The sequence below is a fragment of the Protomyctophum parallelum genome, assembly GCF_964188405.1.
Source record: "Protomyctophum parallelum genome assembly, chromosome: 10".
Classification (NCBI taxonomy): domain Eukaryota; kingdom Metazoa; phylum Chordata; class Actinopteri; order Myctophiformes; family Myctophidae; genus Protomyctophum; species Protomyctophum parallelum.
In genome coordinates, this window is record NC_139704.1 from 30,533,117 (window position 1) to 30,552,562 (window position 19,446).

General features: G+C 43.7%; 1 protein-coding gene across 1 annotated transcript in view; it reads left to right on the forward strand.

Annotated features, from left to right (window-relative positions):
- disc1 (DISC1 scaffold protein) overlaps positions 1-13,354 on the forward strand; it is a 68,447-nt gene extending 55,093 nt beyond the window's left edge. The window contains exons 12-15 of the mRNA XM_083774993.1: positions 2,841-2,885; positions 7,180-7,328; positions 11,329-11,354; positions 12,873-13,354. Of these exons, the coding sequence (XP_083631119.1) occupies positions 2,841-2,885; positions 7,180-7,328; positions 11,329-11,354; positions 12,873-13,072 (420 nt within the window). The 3' untranslated portion in view covers positions 13,073-13,354. The remainder of the gene's footprint in view (positions 1-2,840; positions 2,886-7,179; positions 7,329-11,328; positions 11,355-12,872) is intronic.
- The last annotated feature ends 6,092 nt before the right edge of the window (positions 13,355-19,446 follow it).

A 19,446-nucleotide genomic window follows, 5' to 3' on the forward strand; every position in this document is an offset into this window, starting at 1 on the left:
CTGCTGTTTTGTAGCAGAACATTCTATACATGTGATTTTACAAACCGTACCGTATAACCCCCTGATCTTCAGTAATGTTATCCTGAAAGATGGCCCCATAACGCAAAGAATAGTCAATAATGACCTCCGGTGCATGTTTACTGGTAGAAGTTCCACTTTTCCCACTGATTTTCTAAGTGGGAGCTGTTTACTTTCGCTGGTTTTCTCCATCTATTAATACCTGCACCTGTTTGCACTGTAACAATCCCCTTCCACCTGCTCATCAAGGCATGCAACCTATCGTAGATGGCTGTAAATAATTTGATGTTTCCTTTCCTTGCTCCTTGACTTTACTACAGTAATGTGCATGGATCTCCCCCCCCCCCCTACTGCCTCCTTTCCTTCCTTAGTTCCTTTTCTCTTTTCTCTCTTAAAGCCTGGCCTCTCCTAACATTTCTGCAGGAAGTAAAAGGTGAGACAGTCAACTCAGCTCCTGTCTCCTTTTCCGACACACCGCTGTACCTAAGATGCAGGAGGATATCATTTACGGAACTTTAAATAAGGCTTTATCCCATGCAGTGACATTTGACCATTTAAAACGAAATTTGGAAGTATATATAGTCATAGCATTCCAGACTCACACAAGTCAGTAAGTCTATAAACGCTTCGCTCAACAAGAGACTAAGGGAGTCTTGTTGTTAAAACTGGGTGGGAGAGATTTGAAAGTGTAATAAAACCTGAAGAATCCATCTAAAGTCTTAAGGTTGGACCTTCACATTAGGTGCAGTGTCGATACGATTGGTTTTCAAAGTTTGCTGTTCTAGCAACTCGTCGGTAGGGTCGAAAGGTAAAGGTCAAGGTAAAGGTCGGTAGATCTACTGTCATCTGGCCATGTGTGACTAGAGCATTCAGACCGATGACAATGACATGTCATAGAAATGATGAAACTTGCTGATTATTGGACTTCAATCTTATATCACTTTGGCATATTTTACCTGTTTTTGTCATAGTAGATCACGTTTTAATCTTGAAAGAACAACTGTTCTGTTAGAAGGCTATAGGCCTCGGCGGTCCCAGTGGGTTAATAATATCACTCTTGCATTGCATTGGAGGTTTTATATCAGTGCTGGTTCCTTCGCTGCCATGGGGTTATGATGCGTTGAAATGACATTTACGTTGTCGTGTAGGATAGTTTCTCAGTCCTGAGGTCTACAGGCACTGACGTGTTCTGTAACCTTGCCCTTTAGATGATGGACAGACAGCAGACATCTCATCTGTTACTAGACGTACGGGAAAGATGGCATGTGACAGATTGCATATCGTCAACTGTCGTCGGGCACAAAAGCGTTTCTTTCCAGGAAGCTACAGTATACGTTCCCATGGATCCAATGTAGTTATTATTTATTCACAAGCACTTAATCCATTCTGACCTGAGATCAGATTCTGAAAAAGCTATGTTTCTATGTCAGTCGTTCTTCGATTTTTCTAAAATAGCAGACCTACAAGCTCGTAGCGCGCCACTCGGTGGTGCGCTATGAGCTTGTAGATCTGCTATTTTTCAATAGCAAAGCATAACACGACACTAACACCAAAATGGGTTCCCGTTCAGAATGGGTTAATACTCATCATTGGTTAAATATTTATATGAAACCCACAGACAGATTTAATCTCTTTCAACCTGGCGGCCCTATTTTGGGCATGTCTTCTTAATATAGGTGAACATCTTTCAATCATTTCAAATATTTTCAGAATAATTTTCTTTATAAACAGCAAAAAATGGCTGATCTACAAGCTCTACAATGCATATAGCATCACAACATGTGAGCCTGTAGATTGGCTAGTTTTGCTATACTTTTGCACGACACTCAGACAAAGTATAAAATAGGGCATACATTTCTGTAAAAAAAACAAAAAACATAAACAAAAATATTAATATGGAAATGGAAGGTTTCTGCCCAAAGGCGGTGGTGTCTTGGCAGGGGGACAAATTCAATACAAGACAATCTAGGGAGTGTTATTGGTTGGAGGTTACAGATATTGATGTTTCAGATGTGGAGCTACAGTATAGATAGAATATTGTCCTTCTGACCTTCTGTAACTTTACTTGCTTTTACTTTTTTAACCCATTTAGGCCTGACGTCGAACTTTTAAAACGTCTTCAGTTTTCTGAAATACCTCATGTTTCTGTTTCAGTGGTGCTCAATATTTCATGTCAAGGACCCCATAATCATAATGTAATTGGCCACCGACCCCCATCTGAAAATATGTTGTTCCAGGACAGGACACCCCCAGAAGCAAAGATTTGAGTTAAAAACGTTAGCTCTGAAATAATATATATTCCATTTTTCAAAAATAGCAGACCTACAAGCTCGTAGCATGGCACTTGGTGCCACGCTATGAGCTTGTAGATAAAGTATAACATAATGCTTTAAAACACCAAAAGGGGTTCCCGCCCTGAATAGGTTAACAAAGGAATATTAACTGACATTATTTTAAATTTCAAAATACTAATCATACATACTAATTATTTGTTTTAGCTTTTTTTTTAATATGTACTTGCCCTAAAGCCATAAACAATACAATGTGTTGCTGTAGGTAGGCTCCGGTAATTACCTTTCTTAGCATAGAATGTACAATTACAATGCATGCTGAATTCTAACAAAGAAACCTCCTGTTAATCCATTTCCTCATTGTCAGTTTTTGACAACAACTAATGACTCCACCCCCTTCTAATTATGATGATGCTCCATGCATACAGTAGAGTACACAGACGACATAATTGCATTTTCAATAATTCATGTATTTTTGTATTATTTTTTTGTAATCTGTTGCGTCAACAAACCTTTCTCTTGTCCCTGCAGAAATTGGAGGAGTTTCTGTTCTGCATGGAGGAAAATCACCCAGAGGTAATGTTAGTGTTGGTGAAGCCAATATGAATTCAATCTGTTATTAGTAGATGTTGTTCCATGAATGTTAGCACTGCAGTTGAAGAACTGAACATGGCTAAATAAATGCTTTAGCCATGTCTCGCGACCCCCGCCCTGTCCCCCTTTCCCACTCCCAATACAAACTGACTGCAAAAATAACCTTAACAACAGAGAAAATATATCATAAATAAATACTGAAAGTCAAAGTCAAAGTCGTACGATTTGGTTTAGGGGCGACCGACCGTACGTCCGTACCTGATAAAATTGGATGTTGTTCCATATTTATTAAGCACTCCAGTATGTCTACCTACAGGTATAGTTCAGCCACAAAGGAATGTTGTTTTTCTGCACGTCCCGTGTATGCCTTTCATGTCCACACGTTGACATTCTGGAAGTGTTCCATTTGACCCAGACGTCTTCTGTCTGGACAGGAAGTGTTCCCTGACCTCTCTGTAATGACTGAAAGTAAATGATTTCCACTTAGCCGCCTGCTGCCCTGCTGCCACCGGGGAGATTGATCTCTGTGTGTGTGCGTGTGCGTGTGCGCGTGTGCGTGTGCGTGCGATCTCTGTGTGTGTGGTCTGCAATTCTGCTGTTCATTTGCTTCTAATCCGTACTAATTGTCCTTTCAGCCTCTCCTTGTCCTTACAAACCACACGTACTGTATTATTGACACAATGGTTGGTGCACAAGGACGATTATTGCTATGGTGCATACCTTTAATCATATTATCAAACGGTGCATGCTTTTAACCATATTAACCCATTTAGGCCTGACGTTGAATATTTTAATATAATTTTCTGAAAAACCTCATGTTTCTATATCAGTGATTCTCAATATTTCATGTCAAGGACCCCCAAAAATTATATGCAATGGGCCGCCGACCCCCATCTGAAAATGTGTTGTTCCAGGGACCCCCCCCCCCCCCCCCCCCCCCCCCCCCCAGAAGCAAAGATTTGAGTTAAAAAACGTTTTCACAATCTTTCAAAAATAGCAGACCTACAAGCTCGTAGAGTGGCGCGCTATGAGCTTTTAGATCTGCTATTTTTCAATAGCTAAACACAAGCATAACACAATGCTTTAAACACCAAAAGGGGTTCCCGCCCAGAATGGGTTAACCAGATGGCACGATGCATACCTTTAACCATATTACTGGAGTAATGGGGTAGTTATGGAAGTGCCTGCTGGTTAGCACCGAAACGTTAATTATGACGTTGGCATTTGACGTTTTAATTCACCATAATTCACATTTTTATGATGGCGTTTCACGGCTATTTTTAAAATATGAATTCTTCCATGTAATGAACTTTTGATGTATAATTCCCCCCCGAGGCCTCTTCTTCTGTCTCTCCTGCTGTTTATTATTAGGGTTTTGCCATAAATGCCAAGGACGTGCTATCGTAAATCTGTTAACCCATTCTGACCTGAGATCAGATTCATACGAGGTTTCCACTGGACACACGCTGGTCTGAAGAACCCATTCTGACCTGAGATCAGATTCTAAAAATGTCAGTTGTTCTTCGTTTTTTTTTCAAAAGTAGCTAAAGCACAACACGATGCTAACACCAAAATGGGTTCCCGTTCAGAATGGGTTAAATCTCTTTTAGCTCTCTCTTGTTTAGCAAATGTCTCTCACCCTTGAGAATAAAACACAGTGTGACTCTGACTCTGTAAAAGGGGCGACCGTGGCTCAGGAGGTAGAGCAGGTCGTCCAATGACCCAATGGGTCGGCGGTTCGAATCCCGGCTCCTCCTCCGCTTTACAATTCATACATTGGCAGGTGAAGCGGTGAACAGTCGACGCCAGCGTCCTCACTTCCCACATTCACACACCGACGGTGGCGAGCTCACACCGACCGACTCATTGGAGGCAATGTAGGGTTCAGTGTCTTGCCCAAGGACACTTCGACATGTGGACAGCAGGAGCCGGGATTCGAACCGCCGACCTCCTGAGCCACAGCCGCATGGGTGAATGTAAAGCGCCTTGGATAAAGACGCTATTATAAATGCACCATTTAAATGACTGTTCACTATTTGCCAATAATAATATTCAAATTTCCTATACCAGCACTTCCCTAAAGGTAGAACAAAATAAAATAATTGTGTACATACTTTGCTCATGCAGTATTCAAACATTGTTTTATGTTGGGCAAATAACAAACAAAATGAATATATCGCCCACATACAGAGTAGACAGTATGACATTTTATTATGGTATTTGTCATCACGTTGAAATCTCATTTAGCACAATATAATATCTGCGTTTCCTGCTGTGATCAACACAGTAGGAACAGAGCGTTAAAAAACGTCTCTGAGCGAGACAGCTGTTTTCAATTTGGGCTTTAATTGGCCATGATGCACTTTTGTTGCACATTGCCTCCCGGGGCAGTATTAAGCTTACGACCCGTGTCCATTCTTGCAATAGATTGCGTCAGCAAAGCGGCTAATATGCAACGTTATAAACGCCACCATCTCAGTGCAAAAATAAATTGCAAATGCATTTCCTGTCTCTCTCCCTTGAGATGGTAGAATTGGGCTTCCCAGGGTGAGACTTTTCTACAGCATGTCACTTAACGCTAACAGGTCCTTGGGCTCTGTCTCATTCGGAAGGATATTATAACCTATGAAATGTTGCTGTTCCTTCTGACGAGATACTGGTTTTGTCCCAAAGGTACAGTGACATGAATCGAGACAACCAAGAAAGGTAGTGTCAGATGAAAAAATAAATCCGGTTTCCATGGTAATCAAAGCCTCTCGGATAGACAGATACATTGAACTGAATCCGGCAGTGGACACATGCATGGCGAGGTGATGACATGCTGAGGAAAAAAAATCAAATTAAACCATAAAATAACCTGAATTATGCCTGCCAGCCTCGCCTTACATCCTTATGGGACATCCCACGCAGCCAAGGGACCACTTGGGGTTTCCTAAAAAAAAAAAACTGTCAAATGGAGGGAGCTAACTAGGATGTATCCTATGCTGCCTATAGCAGTAATATATGAGCCACTCCTACAAAGCCACTAAAATTCCTTAAAAGAAAAAGCTACCTGACAAGCTGTGCTTGCAAATAAAACACAAAGCTGTCTCTTTGTCCTGTGGGCTTTATCCTGGTTTACTTAATTGCTTAATTGCATCACAGATGACATCTTGTCATGCCGCCCTCCGGCCGCTTACCGTTGAATATTTGAGCTAAAGAGTTTGCCTTAGCCTGTAAACGCAGGGCCAGTCCAGGGCAGCACGCCGCAGAGACGGAGAGGAGGGGAGGGGAGGGGGGGGGGGGGGGGTTGAGGGGAGAGGAGAGGAGAGGAGAGGAGAGGGGGGGGGGTTGAGGGGAGGGGAGGGGAGAGGAGAGGAGAGTGCAGACATGCATTTATAAAGATGAATTAGACAGCGTTGGGCCGTAGGGGGCTGATCTACCTGCCGCTATGCGTCAGACTCCACTTCCATGCTGTTTGACCGGCAAAACAGTGAATCACTGTGTGCGTGCGTGTGCGTGGTAGTTACGTGTGTGGGTGTGATAGAACTAGGACATGCTGTCTGCACAGGGGGGGCCCCGTCCTAATTATGGCCCGGCCCATTCTCTTAACTGAATACGCTGCCCTGCTGCCCCTCTTGCCATTCACCAGCCTCTGCCCACCTGTGCCAATCATCACACCCTCAAAACACACACTTACATTGTCCTTAGGCTGGTTTGTGCCCATTTTGTTTGGGAGGGAACCCCTTTTGGTGTTTTCAGCATTATGTTATACTTTAGCTATTGAAAAACAGCAGACCTACAAGCTCGTAGCGTGGCACCGAGTGCCGCACTACGAGCTTGTAGTTTTTGAAAAATCGGGCAAATGTAGTGCAAATCTTTGAATCTATATTCTTTCAGAGCAAAGGTTTTTAACTCAAATCTTTGCTTCTGGAAGGTGCCTGGAACGACATATTTTCAGATGGGGCCAATTACATATAATCTTGGGGGTATTTGATCTAAAAATGCAGAAGTGAGGAACCAACTTTCTCAAGGTTTTTTGTATTTTATTCCATTTTAAAATTGCACTCCGATGTCACTTTCACTTCAATGTCAACACGAAATCGCTCTGAAGAGACCACTTTCATGTCGGGGCCATCACCATCATTTCTGATGCTGAGGCTGAAAGCCTGCTACCCTGTACTGTAAATCTCTATATATCTCTGTTTTCTCTCTCTGATGCTGAGGCTGAAAGCCTGCTACCCTGTACTGTATATATCTCTAAATATCTCTGTTTTCTCTCTGTGTGTCCGTCCAGGACGAGGTCAGTGATGCTCTGGGGGCTCTGGACCTCACAGAGCAGTGTGAGCTGATCAGCGACAGACTAATCATCCTGGAGGACGAATTACAGACGGCCATGCTGAACCGAGATCAGGACCTCACTGATATCCTTTCACCAGAGACTCTGTTATGGAAAAGCATTTGGGAGACACAGTTGTTGACATATTCAGTTTATTCAGTGACAGTCAGAAGCATCTCTCACACGGTTCTCTGTGTCGTCCTTCTCTCTCCCTCTCTCCTCCACTCCACTCTCCTCCTCACCAGAGAGTGGTCCCAACTTTATATTAAATTATTGAGTTACATAAGTGATCGATCTTTCTGGAAAGTTGCGTAACTCCAACGTTCCCTGTCTATAGCCAAAATATGTGTTTACCAGACTCTCTGTAGCCTATAACTAAAGGGCTAGTACACCTACTACACCACATCACGTTGCTTAGTTGCACCAGATTACACAATGCTGCATGGGTTAGGGTTGTTGGTCATATTCCCAGACATTCTTGTTCTTAATAGGAAGTCCAGATGTTGACTTGGACTATACAGCCTCTCTCTCTCACACAGATATACATAATAATTTGTTTATGATTATCAATATATCTCTTGAACACCAAGCTTGCATAATTATGTCCAGTTATGGTCAAAACCATGTCCATGACAACTCCCATTTGCTTTTGTACGCATATGAATTCACCATTTGTCAGCCTTCTGATTGGTCCCTGGCTGACTAACCAGCAGGCTCTTTCCACCCTGGTTCATTTTTGGAATAAAGCTAAAAACAAACATGATATGCCCTGCAGTCACCATGTTGCACCTGTGATGTTCCTTTTTACTGACACCCAAGTTTAAAATAAGAATTGAAACGCACAGAATATCAATACGAAGCAACTGAAAAACATGTTATGGTAGTGGATGGAGAGAGAGGATTTTTGTCCAACCACGAAACGTCAACCAATGGGGGCGAAGAGGGGCACAACCACAGGCGGGACTTGACAAAGGGTGAATTGTATGGTGTGTGTGTGTGTGTGCATGTACGTGCCTGTGTGAGGGCATGTGTGTTTGTGTGTGTGTGCATGTACGTGCCTGTGTGAGGGCATGTGTGTTTGTGTGTGTGCGCATGTACGTGCCTGTGTGAGGGCGAGTGTGTTTGTGCGTGTGCATTTTTTATGTTGGTGTGTTTCTGTTCATGTCCATATGGCTTGTTATCCTATAGTTTGCCAAACTCTCAATATCAGACCTTCCAGAATACTTTTTACCCATTTTGGGGCGGGAACCCCTTTTGGTGTTAGCATTATGGTATGCTTTAGCTATTGACAAATAGCAGATCTACAAGCTCATAGTGAGCCACCGAGTGGCGTGCTTACGAGCTTGTAGGTCTGCTATTTTTTTTTAAAGAACGACTGACATAGAAACATAGCTTTTTCAGAAAACTGTCAGGATGTAGGAGACATTTTTAGAATCTGATCTCAGGTCAGAATGGGTTAAGGTGACTGATGTGTGAGGCCTGTGGCTCTACCTGGAAAATGGAACAGGAGCCTCAACTTGTCCATTCAGAGAGGGAATTAAGGATAAAATTAGCTCAGACCATTTTTCTTCTCTGGTTGAACACACGTCTCTCTCTCTCTCTCTCTCTCTCTCTCTCTCTCTCTCTCTCTCTCTCTCTCATCTCTCATCTCTTTTAGTTCTCTCTCTCTCTCCCTCTCTATTGCTATTTCAAGCTCTTCCCATGTCTAATGTAAGCCGGGTAAAAAGTCCAAAGCAAGGTTGTACAGTCCCCCGTGAGCCAGGATTAAACCTGGGGAGACAGACAGGGAGCCCAGTGGAGCCCGGTGCTGGTGGCAGATAGTGGAATGTCATCCACATCTTAATGTCCACCCATCGCACCCCTCCCTCTCCCAAGTCCCCCCCCCCCCCCGGTCTGTCCGTTCCCTCTCATTGGCTCTGGCTCTGGGGGGGAAATTACAATATCCATGATAATGACTCCCATGAAACCGTTGAAGCCGATCAACGGCTCACAATGCATCCATTTCCGTCCTAATTAAGGCGCTGATTAGAAATGGATTACTGTTTTCAATGTTCTGACCTGCTGGAAAACCAAAGAGTTCATATTAAAACACATTTACTGCTACCATTTATTGAAAAATTAGGATCTAATTACTGCCAGCATTTATTGAAAAATTAGGATCTAATACTGCCAGCATTTTTTTTTATTTGAGCTCTTATTTTGAAAAGCCGCCATTTCCTGTCAGTTAATAGTATAAAAGCAGTTGAAAGAAATGGATAGGCGATCTAAGATGGACGATCCAGTGTTGTGCCAACAACACAGCTAGCTAACAGGCTAACGTGAGTAGCATTATGGGTCGCTCGACCGAATGCACTATAAAAGTGCAATTGACTGAGATCTCAGTCAATGGCAGTCAGCGTCAGTATCAAAATTAGGCTTCAATTTACTGAGATCTCAGGCAATGGCAGTCAAGGTGTTTTAAGGAAATAGAGAAAAAGGCTTTATATTTCAGTGTGTGTAAAAGCGTGCCAGGTAACATCTTCACGACTTGTTTCTTCATTTAGCGCAGAGGCTGAGCAGTAGTTCTCAATGTGGGGTCCGGGCGGGGCAGCGGTGGCCGAACGGTTTGCGGAGCGGTCGGTCTTGATATCGTGAAGGTCGCTAGTTCGTATCCCCGGACCGGCACGTTAAAATTACCACCGCTGAAGTGCCCTTTATGGACAAGGCATTGAACCCCTACCATGAAATGTTCTATGAGCAGGGCCTGGCTGTAAACAAGTTATTGAGCTTTAGTCCAGTTTACCCTGGGTAAACATAGTACCTTTCCTTTTTTCTTTCCCATGGGTCCTCAACCCATTCTGACGGGAACCCATTTTGGTGTTTTAAGCATGCAAGCGTTATATTTTAGCTATTGAAAAATAGCTTGCCTGCTTGACCTGCTATTTTTGAAAAGTCCTGTCACAAATCTTTGAATATATATTCTTTCACAGCGAAGGTTTTTAAGCATGCAAGCGTTATATTTTAGCTATTGAAAAATAGCTTGCCTGCTTGACCTGCTATTTTGAAAAATCCTGTCACAAATCTTTGAATATATATTCTTTCACAGCAAAGGTTTTTAACTTAAATCTTTGCTTCTGGGGGGAACAACATATTTTCAGATGGGGGTCGGCGGCCAATTATATTTATTTCTGGGGCTCCTTGACATGAAAATGTTTGAGAACGACAACATGAATTTTTCTAAAACTGTCAAGACTTAACCCATTCTGACCTGAGATCAGATTCATACGAGGTTTCCACTGGACACACACTGGGTCTGATTAACCCATTCTGACCTGAGATCAGATTAAAAAAATGTCAGTCGTTCTTCGATTTTTCAAAAAATAGCAGACCTACAAGATTTTGTAGATGTGCTATTTTTCAATAGCTAAAGCATAACATGATGCTGACACCAACATGGGTTCCCGTTCAGAATGGGTTAAAAGACATTTGCACCCTTTTGGGGGTCTGTAACACCTAGTGTTACAGAGTGTACAAATGGGTCCATTTGGTTCTACACTCTCAGCATTAAATTCACACTGATCGACCCCCTTTCCACCGGTTGGTTCCCAATGGGAACCGGTTCTTTTTGGTTCTTAGTCAATGAGCCAAACATAAAAACAATTGTAACACAATAAATCATTGTCTTCGTGAAAATAATCACTGGGGAAGTTTCATGGTGATAACAGTGTAATATAGGTATGGTTTTGCCCACTCAATTCATAATTAACGTTCCAATTTTGGAGCTCTGGCTCATGGACTAAGAACCAAAAAGAACTGAACCGGTTCCCATTGGGAACCAACCGGTGTGTGAGTGGACTTTACTATGTAGATTGGACGGTATCCCAGAGAAATGGTATCAAATCAGGGTCCGTGGCCTTATGCATATCAAATCAAACCGGGGTTCTTGAAATAAAAAAATGTTGAGGGCTGCTGCTGTATTTTATGCTTCTGTGTGATGTGTGATTTGTCTCAGCTGCTGTGCTGTCAGGCCAGTACGCTGCCAGCGCCTGCATGACGTCATACTGTAGCAGCCTAAACATTCAGAAACAGACCCAGACTGACTTGCTGTGCTCCATGTCCCTGTTTCAGTTGTCCTTACATTTCAGTCATCGCAGGTTTTCCTGTACACAAGGTTAATGTACAGAGATCTACAAGGACGTAGAGGATATGTTGGGCAACGGTTGTTATGGTGGCCTAGCCTGATTTCTGTGCGTTCCTTGAATTCACTTCGCTACTCAGTCTGGAAAGTGTCCAAGGTAGGCGTAACATGCCAAAACTGAGAAACTGAGCAACACCACCCCACCAACATCAAACACCAAATGAAAGTCAAAGAAATATCTTGTTGTCAGAAAGGTGTTCCATTCGTCCAGTAGAGTTCCAGAGACTTGTAGAAGGTATCCCAAGAGGGGAACTGCCCATAAGTCAGACCTGCGACAGATGCTTGTTTCACCCGGCAGTTAATGATGTGCATGTCATTCTGTTTTATGGTGGCTTAATAATTTTTATCCCACGATTTTGTAACCCATTTTTCACCCCTGTGTCAATCATCTAATGTGACCCTCTACACACCCTCCGCCAACCTAGTCCCCATATATGGGGGACAATGGGAGAGCAACGGACTTGAACTCATGCTTCCTTCATGCCTGAGTGTCCAAGTTGCTCCTTTACACCTGACAGGGGGGAGTTTCCCTGGTTGGACGTAGCGCGTGGAAGGAACACGTTATTCTAACCTGTTCCTTTCCCCTCCATCAGGCGCCCCGGCTGGCCAGGGGGAGGCAGTTTAGAGACCAGGATTACTGCATGTTTTTTGTGAGGGTACCTACCCTAGGGGACACGGGGAGAACATGCAAACTACCAAACCCTGCCTCGGGTATGGGCACTGATGAGAGGGAGGAGGAAACACGCCTTTATTGCATCTATATAAAATCTACCTTTAAGGGGTGGCTTTAGGCAGGGCTTCACTTCCAATCATCCCTTTTGGCTCTGTGCTACCTGAGAAGTCTCAGTGAACACTGTGCATTATTCACGAGAGGCTCTTTAACGGCCGGTTAATAATGAATGAGGACAATCTGTGTTTCATTCTGAGAGCAAAACGAGCCATCGAGCCCCATCTGCCATCAAAGGCTTCCCTTTGATTTGCCACTTAAACTGGACACTCGCACCATTAATTTGCGTCTAAAGCAGGTTAAACAATGGCCCCCCATCCCCCCCATCTGATGAGTGCATCTATCCCGTTTCATGGAAGGCCTATGAATAATTTAGCGGGGCAGTCTGTGTGGTTGGAACCCCTCACACTACCACACAGCTTTTAGAGATGAAATTAGCTCATGAATAGTCAATCGGATGAGGTTAAATTGAGTATGACTTGATGATCCGAACTAGTAGTAATCACGAGTTTTGGTGACCAAGTGGGGAAAGATTGATGACTTCATAAGACTCCGGACAACCCCCCTCCTTCCCCGACTGCTATTATCAATAACCGCAGACTCGGAGGAGGACCGCTACTGTCACATTTTGCCCTGAAATGTGTCTACGCGTGAATGACATGTTGATGGATGTGTGGGTGTGTGCGTTGCGTGGCTGTCTGTGCGTCACACGTTTCTCCTTAACTCACCTTGCTTCACCGTCCTTAGAGAAGGAGGTCCGGGAGGTCAAAGCCACTCTGCAGACCATGCTGGCACATCTCCGAGTGGGAGAGGAGAGTGAGGAGGACGTGGACGAGGTGCAAGATGTTGTTGACCTCATGGAAGATGGGACGGAGGAAGATCTGGAGGAGGAGGAGGAGGAGGAGGAGGAGGAGGACCAGTATTTCAGTGACAGCTGGAACATTTGACATGGACAATACTAGTGAGTGTTTGTGAGGACTCACACACTGGCAGGCGTTCTCCAGTGTGTGTGTGGCCCCCGGCCCCATGTCGCGATTCGGGAATTGACCTCCCCGACTTGGCAGCAGCAACAGATCCAATATCCTTTAGATATAAGTGGTTCTTCAAAGTTGGGTCTGGGGGATCCACAGGAGTCCTCGTATAGGGTTCCAGGGGGTCCCCAGCAAAATGAGAAAATATGGCTTACATTACAAATGATCAATTTTTGAAAGTCGACCATGTACTGTACAAGCTCTGCTACAGTATTATGTGTTTTTTTGTATTTTTGGTTGGTGAATCAACCAGAACGATTCTGAAATGTTTTTGGAAATCATTTTGAAAAATGTTTACACAGATCTTTTGTTCTGGGGGTCTGACCGACCGACCGCGGGCAAATACATTTCAATTAGGTGGTCCTTGATATGAAAACGTTTGAGAAATACCACTGATATATAGAACTCCTATACAACCAGCCTCTGTGGTATTGCTGTTAGTTTGGAGGAGGGAAAAAAAGGGCATGTTTTGTATCTAAAGCCTTAGAAATACAATTGTTTTCTTTAGCGTTCATTAAGTGAACAATGCTGTACTGAAAGCACATTCCGCTGGCCACGTTGTCGTGGTGCATCAAAGTGAACTGAACTGAACAAACAAAAATTGTAAAACACATGAAGTTTGTTTTATATTGGACTTTGAGACACTTTAATACAAACTGTTGTATCTATGCCAGCCTTATGTCCAGCCAGCAAAAAACTGTTCCAGCACTGCCCGGGCAACTGTTTATTGAAGCTTATTTATACCACATTTTACAAATACAAACAGCCAAATTGTCAATCCATACATACATACAGTATATTTTTAGTGTTGCAATCATGGTATTAGGAGCAGAAGATTACATGTTACATTCATAGTTTATTAATCTTTAATCTTTCATTTGGAAATAACAATTGACTGACTTCAGTTGGATGAGGTCATGGTGCTACAAACTAAGGTGCTACAAAGTGCAAAATTCCCTGAGCTATTTTATTTATCAGTTTTGTATCTGGAAAATGTTTTTATATTTAGTTTGTTTTTCTCTCTTTATCTTCACGAGGCAGAGTGTTACACGCTTGGGATGAAATGTTTGGAGACATGCTATAATAATCATTAAATATATATATATATTTAAATCGAGCGACAATGGCATGCACATATAAGAAATGTTGACAGATAAAAACGTCACTGAGCACAGAAATGCTGTTTGTAACTACTGTTTATTTTTCTTTGTCTTAAAAAAAAAAGCACTTTGTTATTTACTTGTTGTCAATTATTGCTCTTTGTTTGAAGGATCGTTGTTTTGTTACAGTATATTATAGGAAGATTCCACTGAGTACCATTTATTATGACCAGTCAATTCTTTTTGCTAATATAACCCAGACTGTTGTTGAGTTTCACCAATTTAACCACTGTATTATTATTATTTTTTTGGACATTTATTATTTTCAGCTTGAAACCACTGTATTTTATTTCATATTTATTCACGTTTAATGTCTCACTAATTACAGCATGTACTATTGGACTTGATCATGTGGTCTGGCAGCTCTGTTGTTGTATTTCTGTATCTCTTCACATAACAGCCCCCTGCAGTGTTTCTCTAATTCTAAATAACGTGGGTGGGCATGTTGCCAGTAGCAAAGTGAGTGTACAGGTGGTACTGATGGGGCAGTAATGAAGGTCCTCTATGAGGTCTGGGGGGGATACATGGTCTTCTATTGTTATCTCACCTCAGCAGTGCTACCATGACTAATGAGCAGCCATGACGGGCCTCCACACAGGCCCAGAGGACATGAGGTGGAATGGGCTGGTTTTTAACCTGCCCGCTCCCCTCCAATGTTGTCCTGTGTTTTACAGGGATTGAGCTCCATAACAGATACCTGAAAAAACCCCAGATAACAAGCTTATTGAGTATCTGTTATCAGCAGTTGAGGGCGGTGGTGGCTCAGGGGTAGAGTGGCTGGATGGGAACCGTAAGGTTGCCAGTTCGAACCCTGTGGGCTCCCCCAGAGTTAGTGTCGAAGTGTCCTTGAGCAAGAGACACTGAACCCCTAATTGCTCCTGATGTGCTGGTTGGTACCTTGCATCGTTTCTGCTGCCATCGCCGGTGTATGAATGTGTGTGTGAATGGATGAATGTAATGCACAATCTATATGTAAAGCGCCTTGGATATTAAGACACTATAAATGCACCATTTTACCCGTTATCAATACGTTTTGGGCTGTTAAGCCTGTTATTGAGCATAGCGGCCCATGACGTCATGTTTAATCAATCAAGACAAGAAGCGATCAAGAAATAAATGTAATCATCCATGCTGGCACAAACATGTCCGTCTAAAAGTGTATTGATACCTGCCAACCAGCGATGTTCCCAGATAAACAAAATTATGCTACACATATTAACCAGTTAACAGTTTCTTAAATAATATATATATTTATATTACAACATATATTATTGGTACAAAGGTCAATTGCCTTCAGTTTATTATAAAAGTAGGCGACTGTATTTGAAGGCCCTATAGTAAAAGATACCGGTTCTGTTCAGAATTTAATGTCTCCCGTCTTTCCACAAAATAATAGAAAATGCTCGATAGCGGGGCTCGATAAGAACCCTGCTCGATAAGCCTGATCGATCAGGTGCTCGTTATCAATCAAAATTAACGAGCTCCATCCCTAGCGTTTTAGGACCAGGAGAGCAGGGGAGGGGTCCCCGTATGGTCGACCAGGAGAGCAGGGAAGGGGTCCCCGTATGGTTGACCAGGAGAGCAGGGAAGGGGTCCCCGTATGGTCGACCAGGAGAGCAGGGAAGGGGTCCCCGTATGTTCGACCAGGAGAGCAGGGAAGGGGTCCCCGTATGGTCGACCAGGAGAGCAGGGAAGGGGTCCCCGTATGTTCGACCAGGAGAGCAGGGAAGGGGTCCCCGTATGGTCGACCAGGAGAGCAGGGAAGGGGTCCCCGTATGGTCAGTGGCGTTCTAGAACACCGTGCTGTACGTTGTGTTTTAGGACCAGGAGAACAGGGGAGGGGTCCCTGTATGGTCGACCAGGAGAGCAGGGGAGGCCGGTCCCTGTATGGTCGACCAGGAGAGCAGGGGAGGCCGGTCCCCGTATGGTCGACCAGGAGAGCAGGGGAGGCCGGTCCCCGTATGGTCGGTGGCATTCTAGAACACCGTGCTGTACGTTGTGTTTTAGGACCAGGAGAGCAGGGGAGGCCGGTCCCCGTATGGTCGACCAGGAGAGCAGGGGAGGCCGGTCCCCGTATGGTCGACCAGGAGAGCAGGGGTGGCCGGTCCCCGTATGGTCGGTGGCATTCTAGAACACCGTGCTGTACGTTGTGTTTTAGGACCAGGAGAGCAGGGGAGGGGTCCCCGTATGGTCGGTGGCATTCTAGAACACCGTGCTGTACGTTGTGTTTTAGGACCAGGAGAGCAGGGGAGGGGTCCCCGTATGGTCGGTGGCATTCTAGAACACCGTGCTGTACGTTGTGTTTTAGGACCAGGAGAGCAGGGGAGGGGTCCCCGTATGGTCGGTGGCATTCTAGAACACCGCGCTGTACGTTGTGTTTTAGGACCAGGAGAGCAGGGGAGGGGTCCCCGTATGGTCGGTGGCATTCTAGAACACCGTGCTGTACGTTGTAAACACGGCTGAGGGTTGGTGCTTTTCGTCTGCAAAACAATAGGCCTTTCTCTCGTCACTGCCAGGTCCTAAACCGCCTGCCAAACCAGGACTACGTCGTCCCCACATCCATCAGCTTAATTCAGACAGCTTATACACGCAGAACCTGGCACACGTACAGTACGTACTGTACTAGTCTGACAAATACCCCCCCGCCTCATAATTGAATCTGTTTGTCTCATACTGTTCCCCACATGGCGGCTTTAGCTCAGTGAAATGGCCGTGGAAAGCCATGCAGGCCAGATGGTTCTGCAGAGGGCACAACATGAAATGCCACTATGAAACTTATTTATGAGAATATATATGAGAATTAGGACATTGAGTATGGCTGGATAATGAGTGCGGTTGTAACGGGTGTGTTCTGCCAGTTCATCTAGTTGGCTGCACATCCACTAACCCTCTGCGTTGTGTTGTATTGATGGACAGAAAGGAAGAAGGGACCACACGTTGCTGCTGATGATTCTTTACTGGTTGTACGTCTGTCTGTATGTAACACAATAAATGCACAACACATCTGTTGAATATGCAGTGGAACCCTCCTCTCAGTGAGTCCAGCATAAACTGACCTGATATATATATTGCATACTGTAATACATTGTGTATATGAAACCAAATGAAACATGAGCAACAGTACAGTTAACCACACACCAGTTCCAACATACCAAGTAAAGTTAATACAAACATGATACACATGCAGCCAATACAGTATACAACACAACAAAATGAGAATGAGTGGATGAATCAGAGCTGGAGATGGAAAGGAGAAATAAAGTTGATGAATCGTGGGATGGATGGAATGGGCATGGCGAGCATGTCAGGAGCTCAGTCAGGAGCTGGGTGGTTTACTCAAAGAATCAGTTAAGAATCAGGGTTCAGGCACTGTCGCGAGGAGTTTTTTTGCTTTTCTGCCTTTATTCGATAGTACAGTGAGTGAACTGAGACTGGAAACAGGGTGTGACATGCAGCAAATCCACCGGAATCGGACACGGAACAATGAATCAAAGCCTATGTGGTACTAATAACACGTCTTAACCACTTACTCACTTAGCCATGAGTGTTCCATCGCCTAGAAGTCATGCAACATCTCTGATCTCTCCATGTGGTTCCTTTACTGAGCGTCTCAGTAGACGACAAAGAGGCAGAAAGGCATTAGGCACGCTCGCTTATCCACCACATGAACCATATCATCCCTGTTCTGGCCTGGGCATGTTAGAATAGACAAACATATACAACATATATCGTCACCAGAGATTTGGTGTCGAGGGAAAAAATTAGGGGGGCAAGGATAGACCCCTGGGAACAACAACAAAGTATATATATATATATATATATATATATATATATATATATATATATATATATATATATATATATATATATATATGTGTGTGTATGGTTTAAGTGGCTAAGCCCACTTAAACCACACAGTATATACGTTGTTGTGTGATTAATGGTGAAGATAGTTGAGGTACAAGGTTCACAATGCATCGCATCGTGGCATATCTCAAATCGAACTTTACCACACAATTCCCAGCTGTCGGATTCATCAGCATTAAACAGCTCAGATTGTAGAAGGACAGTTTGTATACAGTAGGTAAAAGGAAAGAGATGTCACAGCCAGGTCTGTCATTAACACACTGTGAACCATGGAGGAGGCAGATCTCATTGTAGACGTTTCCCCCCATACCGTCTCACAAGGACTACTAATGAATACAAATGTACCTGCATTTGTATTCATATAAGCGTCTTGAACTTGTGTCATCTGCATATTCCACTGTCTTATGTGAAATGGAGAGGAGAGAGACAGATGAATCATATCTAGAGGAGACAAAGCAGAAAGAACTGGAAATAGATTGCATTGTGTTTCCCCCCCCCGTGTTCTTCTGAGTTCAACATCGGAAATCTCATCCAATTATATAAACTACATCAGAGAGAGCCATCTCCTTCGGAAACGGAATATCTCATTTCCCATCTTTTGTTGTTGGATGCAAAATCATAGTAGTAGAGAGAACTTGCACTGTAAATTCAAGTTCTGTACTTTTCATAATTCATGCTGCAGAGTGTCTGATATTATTCTTGAATCCAGGCCTTTTTTCAGAAATTATTCATGGAGAAATTGAGCATTGTTGAAAAGCCCCATGTGTCTTGATTAAGTACTGTATCCGTCAAAGTTTAAGGGCCTGTATGGCGTGGAAAACGATTCACTGGTTCAACAGATGCAATCACAGATCTCAGACACTTTAGTACAATTGGATGGAATGATTAGCCTGCATTTGTACTTTCTTAACCGTTATTATGCCACAGAGACCCAGAGGAGAATTGTATTTTATCAAACACTATACTAGGCCTAAATTAAATCATGTGACAGCAAGACAGCAGGGCAGTAGGGCAATCTGACATGCTATAACTGTGCATGCGTGCGTGCGAGAGAGAGAGATAGAGAGAGAGAGTGAGAGAGAGAGGAGAGTAATGGTGTAGTTACTGAATGTAAAAACACTTGTTGTGGCTATTTTAGAGAGCATCTACAGTAGCTATTAGCTAAACAGTGATTCATTGATCTTGACAGCCGTCACCCCCCCCCCCCCCCCCCCCCCACCAACCCTGGAGACCAAAAACAGAGTTTGAAACGGATCGACACTA